The sequence below is a fragment of the Micropterus dolomieu genome, linkage group LG06 (genome assembly GCF_021292245.1).
Source record: "Micropterus dolomieu isolate WLL.071019.BEF.003 ecotype Adirondacks linkage group LG06, ASM2129224v1, whole genome shotgun sequence".
In the NCBI taxonomy this organism is placed as follows: Eukaryota; Metazoa; Chordata; class Actinopteri; order Centrarchiformes; family Centrarchidae; genus Micropterus; species Micropterus dolomieu.
Genome location: NC_060155.1, coordinates 923,947 through 934,531, shown reverse-complemented (window position 1 = coordinate 934,531; position 10,585 = coordinate 923,947). Strand labels below are relative to the sequence as shown.

The window sequence follows — 10,585 nt, the reverse complement described above, 5'->3', positions numbered from 1 at the left end:
GTGTAAATCATCCAAAAATGGCCATAAAATTCAAAATGGCCGACTTCCTGTTGACTTTAGGCTATGGGTTCTTGAGGCTTTTTTGTGCGTCTTGATACGATACATGTCCCCAGAAAATTTCGTACATGTAGGTTGAACGTGAACGAGGGGCTAATCATTTCCAATTTTCAAGGTGGCGCTAGCGAGTCATTTTGCCACGCCCATGTGCGAAACTTGTAGAATACGAAATTTTTCACCGGTTCTGACATGTTTGCAAATTTTGGTGAGTTTTCGAGTATGTTTAGGCCATGTCATTTGGGCCTACTTTGCAGAAAAAAAAAATAAAAAAAAAAAAAAAAAAAAAAATATATAATCCGAGCAGATTCAATAGGGACCTCGCACGGTCGTGCTCGGGCCCTAAAAATATAATCCGAGCAAATTCAATAGGGACCTCACACGGTCGTGCTCGGGCCCTAAATAATCCGAGCAGATTCAATAGGGACCTCGCACGGTCGTGCACGGGCCCTAATAATCCGAGCAGATTCAATAGGGACCTCGCACGGTCGTGCTCGGGCCCTAATAAAATAATCCGAGCAAATTCAATAGGGACCTCACACGGTCGTGCTCGGGCCCTAATAATCCGAGCAGATTCAATAGGGACCTCACACGGTCGTGCTCGGGCCCTAAATAATCCGAGCAAATTCAATAGGGACCTCACACGGTCGTGCTCGGGCCCTAAAAAAAAAAAATATATATAATCCGAGCAAATTCAATAGGGACCTCACACGGTCGTGCTCGGGCCCTAAATATAATCCGAGCAATTTCAATAGGGACCTCGCACAGTCGTGCTCGGGCCCTAATTACACTGAGCTGTCTCTTTCCAGCTCTTGTCTCTGCAGGCAGAGGAGGTGCAGAAGGAGAGCCAGGTGGAGGAGTATGAGAGGGAACTTGCCAGAGCCAGGTGGAGACTGAGGAAGCTCAGAGAGGAGGTTAAGCAGGCCAAGAGGAAGGTGGAGGAGGCTGGAGACAGGAACACTCCTCTGCAAGACTCCATCAGACAGTCCTATGAAGAGATCCTGCAGGTACATGTTAACAAATGTGTGTGTTTGTGTGTATCAGTAATAGCAATAGACATCATCTGTTTTGTTTCATTTAATGCATACTGGATTAATAGTACTCAATAGTACCAGTTTAAAGGGTCACTTCTGTAAATTTAAACCTATGCCCTGTTTTCACATATTTTGGTGTTGAAATGACTAGTAGGTCCAAACGTTTTGAATGATAAGTGATGTGTTTCGGTTTTGAAACGAACCAAAGAACGAACCATACACGGATTCTAAAGAAACTTAATTTATTGACTGGCTACTCCCTGCTATGTCAGAAGATGATACTTTTTATCATGTGTCAGCCACCATTGCTATGCGCTTGGAAAGGGGGTGGAGTGGTGAGTGAGGAATCACCGCTAGATGTTACTAAAACTTACACACTTTATATTATTTAGGGTTTTAAAGATTATGTAAACACACCTTATGATTACTGTTATTTTCTGTTCTCTGAATATTTAAACTCAATTTAAAGTTTGCCCACTTCTCAAAATCTCAAAACTGTTCCACTGTGAAGACCTACCACTCTATTCTGTTTTTGTTCTGTCATTTACGAGTGTTTTCCACTACACCTGTCTCCAGGGAACAGGCTAGGTTTAGGGAGAACAGTTCCAGTAATAGTTCCAGCAGTACAATATTTTTTATACTACCCAACTGCTTGCTACACTTAGCTGGTATTGTCAATCAGATCAGTTTCATGTGGAGGGGAAAAAAACCATGCATGTGCCACCGCTGCATGTAACCACAACCACTGAAATGCTACCATCTAGAAAGACTTCTCTACCATTTTTAATTCAAGAGGAAGGACACCCAGAGAAATTCACGGTTTGATCTTTCCGCCTTTAAGCTAGCTCAGTGGTGGATGATGACAATTATAAAAACTGAGGAATGGCACAAACTATAATAGTATTTTTTGCATTCCATTCCCATACTTAAAGAGTAATCTGAAAACCAGTCTAAATCTACACTGTTTCCTCATGACACCTTACTGTTCTTTCTTGTAGGAAGAACACACTCTGTGTTCTCTGTCAGGAAGTGCAGTCACTCCAGAAAGCCAGCTGGAGGAGTCAACATCTCCAGCAGACACCACTGAAGATGATCCACTTCCTATGAGGCCATGGGGAAGGAGCCAATCACTGCCTGCCTATGCTGACCTGATAATGGTAAATCACAGTAACGTTGTATACCATTTCATACCTCATGCTGCGATAGTCCGACAGTATAGCCCTGGTCCATGCCAAGTGGTCCTGCCCATTTTGGTGCTGCTCTCCGCTGGCATTCCCTGCCATATTCCCTGCTCCTATGTTGAGACCTCACCAAGATACCATGACATAATGCAGTTTAAAAAGAAACTTTTGTTAAAAATAGTACTTCGAACAAAAGTACAACAAAATATATTAAGGTTGTGATTAGGGCTGACCCCCAATAGTCGAAAAGTCAATGCTTCGATGGGTGGAGCCTGATTCGACTGTCAATCTCACAGTCGAAGCTTCGCAGCGAAACAAGGATCATGCCGTTTGGCGATATGGGGGTGCTCAATGTCTAATTTTACATAGACCAGTTTTTTCCCAATAAGTTCATATGCAGCCTATTACAATATACATTTCAAAGTTTAATGCTGTAATAAACATGTAAAAGAATAAAACTTTCAATAAATGTTTTTAAAAGTGCATAAATAAAAACAACATTCTAACCCTAACCCTGGAGCGTCAGTGCGCATGTGTAGGCGTAGCGTGTGCGTACTGGCTGAAGAGGAACACTTGCTGAAGAGACTGAGCCCCGGCTTCAGTGGTGCCGAGTTGTCCACACATCGCAGGACTTTTGGATAATTTATCACCGTTGATGAACCACACAAAGAATATTTTATAGTTTTTAAATAGCTAATAAAGTAAATAGTGTATTGTGGGGGCCAGCGAAACTATAAAAAATACCTATAAAATACTACTGCTACTAATAATAATACCATACATCATATCTCATGTCATTGCTATAATAATAATGATAAACGGGGACCTACATAGGCAAATAATTAACATTTATTCATTTAGCTGAATTTTATCCAAAGCGACTTACAGTTGCTATATATGTCAGAGGTTGCACGCTTCTGGAGCACCGAGGGGTTAAGTGTCTTGCTCAGGGACACATTGGTGTCTCACGGTGGATTCAAACCCGGGTCTCTCACACCAAAGGCAAGTGTCTTAGCCACTGCGCCATCACCCCTGCTAATTATATATATATTTTTTGTCAAGAAGTAGTTATTACTTTACATATAATCTTCCAAAATGACTACTTTCTACTATGTAGCATATTCACATCTAGTTTATCCCTTTACCAGCATTCTATCCAAAGCTACGAGAAACCATTTTCAAACCAGCCCCTGGCTCTAACACATATTGTCTATGATACAGTGACTCAGAGGAAACACTGCTGTTAAATTAATCTAATACTGCATGACGGTCTACAACGAGGACCTGCAACTTTGAGTTAGAGAACTTTGTTAGGCAGGGACTCGTGTTAGATACTTGTTCAGCTCACATTTATTCACAAGTCCGCTCTGGTTGAATCGTTTCTGATAATCCAACTGTAACTAGAGACAAGCAGCTCGCAGATAGATTTAAAATACGTCAAAAACTATAGTTTAATCTCTCATTAAAGTACTGTCTTTTAGTCTTTTTATCATTTGGGCTCTGTGTAGGCACTTCACCGATATCACTGATGCTTGGTAGGGCTAATCGAAATAAAACGATTATTGTACTGCATGCTGTTTCGCAATGACACTTGTTTTGTCTTGTGTTATAAATCCAGCGGCATATTCCCCTGTGGTATTTATTCCCATAATGCCTGTTTGTATATTCGATACGTACTGAGGAACCTTTTGCAAGCACTGGTTTATTGTTTATGCCTATTGTCGCTAATTTGCATCATACCTACATCATGCCTGAATTTATAACTTTTCTATGTTCTATAGACAAATTAACAATCGCCACTTAATTTACCATCAGCCTGAAAGCAAATGAAAACAAAAATGTATACATTTTCATATATAATTGTAAATTAATCAAGGGTTGTTGTCAAGGGTTTAAATGATGGACGTTTTTCTATTGTTAAACAATATATATTGTCATATCGCACAGCCCTAACATACAGGTAAGGAAAATGAGTTATAATAACAATGATGTAGCCTTCGAGTAAAAAATAACAAATAACTGAGAACTTATTTAAACACTGAAAGATTGAAAGTTGATTTATTTTTTCTCCACCACAACTAGAGATGCACCAATTGCATTTTCCCTGTCCGATTCCTTTTTCCAAGTCTGACTTGCCAATTCTGATTTTGGATGATTTTCTTTCTTTCTAAAAACTATAATTGACAGCATAGACAAACATTTTAGTACCTTTTCTTTATTGGAAAATGATCTTCATTAGGATCTCCATTAGCATTTGCTCTTCTGACAGTTTTTCTCCAAACTGCAGCAGGTTACATGACCTTCTCTCACTCAGACAAATGTCAAAATAAAAAGTGCTCCAGGTTCCGCTGCTGGAATGACAATGTAACTGTAGAATACATAACCCTATTTCTAGTAGCCTATGTTAGTTCTTATGTCACCATTTTAATTCTACTTAATTTGCCACCTTAGTTTAGTGTTTACTGACAAACTACAGTAATCTGCTCACCTTGCTTTTCCCTTCAGACACACTTACACCTGTCTCTCCCTCTTCCCTCTATGGGTCAGTCTATAGTCGGTTACTGTCTGTGCAGCTGTGCGCATGATGTAAAACACTGTCCAGCGCAGCATGTGTTTAACGTTTAATGTGACCAGCAGAAAATTAGACATTTGACGCTGCTTGGCACCGGTCACCGGTCGTGGCCGATTAAGTCGAAAACTGGCCTATTGCAGTTCCCAGCTGGTCACTCGTTGCATCCCTAACCACATGCACAAGGGTCTGGGACAGAATACATCATAGCTGCACCTTTAAAAAAAACTGCCCCACAGTGACGTCTCGCATGTTTTTGTTGAATATCGTGATAATTTGAAGCAGTCAAACGTTTGATGTGGAATAATCCTGGAATCAGTACTCCTCATCTGAGATCAGTGGTGTAGTTGCGCACTCTCACGTCAACAGGACAACAGTCTGAACAGCACAGAAACTCTTGAGATTTAGTAGTCTTGTAGTTCTACTGTGCTACACAGTAGTTTTTTAACCTTCTCAAATTCCTCTCAAAACCAATACTGGGATTCCCTGAAAAACCTGGAAAATTGGAGGCTAGTTTACTTGCATCAGAACTGCTGGGGTGTGGCAGATGTAACAGCAATATCATTATTTGGAGAAATTTGTAGTTGTAGTTAAATAAAGTTGTCACTTTTTTGCCTGTCTTTTCTGTGATTTGACATTATTTAAAAAGTGTTTTTAATTTAAGAACTCTCTCACTGTCTGTCGCTGGATGTGTGGGTGACTACCAGAGGGCAAGTGGCTCGTCTTTCTGCAATAACCTAGCAGATACCAGAGAAGAAGCAGACGACAGCGGGACCAGCTCGCCAAAGGTAGCTCCACTACTGCATAGCACCTCTCATCATGAGTTTATGTACTGTTTATGTATCACCAAAGTGATACATAAACAGTGTTTTGTGCAATAAAATAAATAAAATACACTGTATGTATTACATTTACATTTATTAATTTAGCTGACGCTTTTACCCAAAGCAACTTACAATTGCTAAATATAATAGGTCTCACACCTCTGGAGCAACTAGGGGTTAAGTGTCTGGCTCAGGGACACATTGGTGTCTCACAGTGGATTCGAACCCAGGTATCTCATACCAAAGGCATGTGTCTTATCCACTGCGCCATCACAAACCCATCTTATACATTATATATACTGTACTTAGTATATCTTTAGCTGGTTTGCAGACTAAAGTCATCAAAGCTGTTATGATTTTGAGATATTGAGATATTTAATACTGTGATTATTCAATACCATGATGACCACGATCAACCTGCCCCTTACATATAGGACTACCAACCAGCAGAGTACGGTCTAGACCTGCTCTTTTATGAAAAGTGCTCAGAGAAAACTATTGTATTGAATTGGTCACCATTCAGATGTCCTCCTTGGTGTGGGATGCAAACACTGTGTGGTCATGTTTCACAGATGGACAGATCTGACATAGAGGATGACCCAGAGGAGGGGGAGATCAACAATAAAGGGGAAAAAGAGAGAGATATGGAAGAATCCACTTTAAACCCAAACCCTCTCAGCCAACTGGACTTCTACCAAGCCGACCCCTTCACCCACTGTCAGAGTATGTATCAGACATGGAGTCAAGCTGAGAATACATTTCACTGAAAACTTGGTAATAGAAATACTGGAAGTATAGATTTTTTTCATTTGTTCATCCGTCATGAGAAGGTAGTACTAGTAAAATGTTTTGTTTTAGGTCTACCGCTAGGCCTTCTGAATTCTACCAGCTCCTACTAGGCCATATATGGCTATATAAGAAATACATAGGTAGGGACACACATTAGGACTGTTGAGGAGATTCGGAATATTATATGAAAAGTTTCTAAATTGAAGTCTTCACATCCAGTCATACTCTGTGCACACTGCCCACATCTCTTCATTAAGGATCTCACTGAGCTCCTTCCTTTTGTTGGCCTTTTCAGCGCAAATGTTTCTGCACATGAACAGTGAAGGCTGCTGGTTGCCACACATTATATTTTTGGTACAAGAACAGCATTCTTGCTGGATTTGCAGGATCCGTCTACAGTTAGAACTGGTCAGTGATTACTGACCAGTCGGTCAGTGTGTTGTCTAATTTAAGTACTCAGCTGTAAGGTTTATTCTCCTTCTTGACTGTCAAAGACTTCTTTGAGTGAATTATGTTGAGCTGTTTCCTCCTGCTCAGGCCAACTTGTTGGCTTATTTAAATCTTTCCACTGGTTTTAGTGGTAACTGAACTTCTCCAAAGCCCAATTGTGTATGTGTTTAATGATTAAAGGACTGTTGAAGGACTTTTTTTTCCTGTCTACCATATGGACTCGTTTTATTTATTAGAGGCTTTTCAGATATGCAGAGGAGGAGCAGAATTTAAGTTATATTTATGATGATGTTATAGACTGATGCGTAGATGCCATAACTAAACCAGTTGCATGATTTCAGGCATGTTGGAGACAGTTTTTAGGTAGGTGTGACAGACAACGCAGCATTACAAATCAAGACACATTTTAATTAGCATTGGTAAATGTTTAAGGAGATCGGGACAGTTCATAGTTAGCTCTGGTATAGCATATGCAAACAAAACACTGCACTATAGTTTGAAAATTCATCTAACATTGACCCAGAATCTAAAAGTGAGCTGATTTAGAGTTACTCCATACTAGATCTTGTATGGAGGAAAAGCATTGTTTCATTGACAGCTGGGTGTCGGCCGGTGTGGTCTGTTTTAATGGCGAACATACCCACCTGTGATTTACTATTGTTTTAGTGTTGCATTACTGTTACATAGGGTGTGGAAAAAGCATGTAGTCATCACTAGTTGGCAGGGCAAGCAGTTTTAAACTGTTGGCTGTGACTGAACATGTCACATTGGGTTTATGAGTGTAAAAAATTACTATTACCACTATTTTCCATTTATATTTTAGACCAAACAAGTACTAAATTAAATGAGAAAATAAGCAGCAGGTTAATCAATAATGAAAATGGTTGCTTCTATAAAAAAAACATTTAACTTTCTTTTCTACTGATAATTCAACCAGGACACTTATGTTTATCCAAGCTTTGAAGTCCTCCACTTGCCAGTTACTGAACATTGTCATTCATTAACTTTTAATGAATGCTCACATCTGCACCAAACTTTACATGTAGGATGAGAGTCCCGCCCTGATCACATGTACATACCGACATTCACCCACAGTCATAGCGCCACCTGCTGGCAACAGGAAGTGACCTTTAACGAAGCAGCCCCCGCCGCACGTTTCACCTGCGTGTACAAATTTTCTGTGGTACGGGTATCTTGTCCAGACGTACCAAAAAGCCTCTTGGAGCGATGCCATAAAACCAACAGGAAGTAGGCCATTTTGAATTTTACGTCAAATTTTTGGATGATTTACACACTCCCTACTTTAACAAACTCCTCCTAGGGATTTTGTCCGACCGACTTCAAATTTCTGCTGTGCCTTCTAAAGGCATTGAAGATGAAAAGTTGTGCTATCTGTGAGTTTTCGTCAATGGGCGTGTCCGTGGTGTGGCGTCAAAGATCAACTCTTCGCCATGACACAGGAAGTTGTTGTAACTTCAGTGTACATGCTCACATCTGAATAAAACTTTACGTGCTTGATAACTGTCCCACCCCGCAGACATCTACACGCCAATACCGATTTATATTTATAGCAGCAAGTGCTATGTAGCTCCACATAGGGGACACAGGAAGTGACATATAACACGTTCATACAGCGTCGGAACCGCGTAGCAAATTCACAGCCGCACCAGCAGAGCTCCAGAATATGCAACGCGGCCGGCTCACAGCCGAACGCGCTACAAGTGCGAGGGCCCGCCCAACGCTGCTTGCAGCTTCAATTTGGGTTTATTATTATTATTATTTATTATTAACAGTGATGTTCAAAAGAGTGCTGAACCATGTGTATGCTCTGACCTATGTATATTGTGACTTTATAGCGAGCCAGCCACGTGCATCCTGTACCCAGTTTATCCTGCCCCTTTTCAAATTTCTTTCTCCCTATATTTGTAGATAACCTCTTCGACGAAGACCTGTTCCCTAAAACTGACTCATCTGGTGAGTAATAATACACTCCGTATTTGCTGTTTATTTTACTTTATTTTAGGAATTAAGGGTTTTGTCCTGGACATGTTGTTGGTGGAGATCAGGTAAATGACAAGTCAAGGTGACCCCTAACCCACTTGTCATATACGTTGTTGCTTGAAACTCTTTGAACTCAAGTATAGTTAAATTTTGTTGCACTATTTTATGTACCACCTTAAATCTAGTGTAAACTAACTGTAAATCCTGTGATCCTAAATGCTTTTAGACAGCAGTGGCAAGTTAATTTACTCAAGCACTGTACTTAAGTAAAAATTTGATGTACTTGTTTGTGTATTTTACATTTTAACTGGCATGGTTCTAAGCTTTTGTTAAATTTGCCAGATGGATTCACTTCAGACCCTTTCAAAGGCAGTGACCCCTTTGCAGCAGATATTTTGTTCCCAGAGGTGAATGTCTGCACCGCTGAGGGGTCAGGAAATGTTGTTGATGAGGCTGACACCAGTCTGTCCTGTGCTGAAAACAAAGCCTCAACAGGAACTCAGTGCTTTGAGTCTGAATTCCCTGATGAAGACAGTGACATAGAGATCAGCTACAGTCGAGAGGACCTGGATGCCATCGCTTTGATCGATGATTCTTGTGGGTTTAAACCCATTCAGAGCTCATCAGAGGAGCTGGGGCCAGAACCCATCCAAGGCTGGAAGTCCCAGAATCAGTATTCTGTAGAATCAGATCCTAATGGGTATGAGCTGGACCTTGGCACTGTCTCTCCTCCTTCTGACATTGAAGAACACAGTCTGGGATCTCTAGCTGGAGAAGCTAATGCTGAGGCAATAGAAGAACTGGAACAAGGTAATCCATTCCCACCTTTGATTTACATACTGTTTACACTTCTTTTGTGTGAGTAGACTGGTGCTATAACTCATATTTCATGCTTTCCTACTTAAAGGGATGTTTTGGTTTTATGTGGCTGTCCAATCAGTGTTGATGGTAAATGCAGTCCATTGCAAAGCCATGGGATTTCTAGTCTCCACCTCTAGGTAGCCAGGAGGCGTGATTTAGATGCCACTCAAAAACTAAACTTTGTATTGCAAATTAGCTGACATCCCAAAATATGAGTGCAGAAACAGCGGAGAGAGGCAAAGGCTGCCACTGCAGTCGATGCCATGTTAGAGGATATGGCCTTAGAGGAGACGCTCCAAAACCTTAGCTGCCAAGAACTAGGGCTGCAACTAATGGCTATTTCATAGTCTATTCGTTTATACATCAGCTTTTACATTCAGCTTGAGGTTGTTTCAGGCATGTGTTAATTAACAATTAAGACAATAATCATCAATGCTGCATTCAAAAAAACATCTTTTAATTAAAGCTGAAAGCAGCGTCGGGCGGGCCCTCGCACGTGCAGCGCGTCGGGGGGTTAGGCAGCCGCGTTGCATATTCTCGAGTTCTGCCGGTGCAGCTGTGAATTTGATACGCGCTTCGGACGCTGCACGAAGGTGTTATACGTCACTTCCTGTGTCCCCTATGTGGAGCTACATAGCACTTGCCGCTATGATTATGTAGATGTCTGCGGGGTGGGAAAGTTATCAAGCACGTAAAGTTTGGTTCAGATGTGAGCATGTACACTGAAGTTACAACAACTTCCTGTGTCATGGCGAAGACTTGATCTTTGACGCCACGCCACGGACACGCCCATTGACGAAAACTCACAGATAGCACAACTTT

At 41.0% G+C, this 10,585-nt stretch overlaps 1 protein-coding gene across 2 annotated transcripts in view; it reads left to right on the top strand.

The window, feature by feature from the left end:
* Positions 1 to 770: 770 nt before the first annotated feature.
* LOC123971909 overlaps positions 771 to 10,585 on the top strand; it is a 23,685-nt gene continuing 13,870 nt past the window's right edge. Inside the window, exons 1-6 of one of the 2 annotated variants that reach the window (XM_046050974.1) lie at positions 771 to 1,061; positions 2,087 to 2,245; positions 5,546 to 5,626; positions 6,235 to 6,385; positions 8,831 to 8,875; positions 9,245 to 9,712. In XM_046050974.1, coding sequence (XP_045906930.1) covers positions 2,192 to 2,245; positions 5,546 to 5,626; positions 6,235 to 6,385; positions 8,831 to 8,875; positions 9,245 to 9,712 — 799 coding nt within the window. In that variant the 5' untranslated portion in view covers positions 771 to 1,061; positions 2,087 to 2,191. Of the gene's footprint in view, positions 1,062 to 2,086; positions 2,246 to 5,502; positions 5,627 to 6,234; positions 6,386 to 8,830; positions 8,876 to 9,244; positions 9,713 to 10,585 lie in introns of those variants that run through there. The other variant, XM_046050975.1, reaches the window with a different exon arrangement.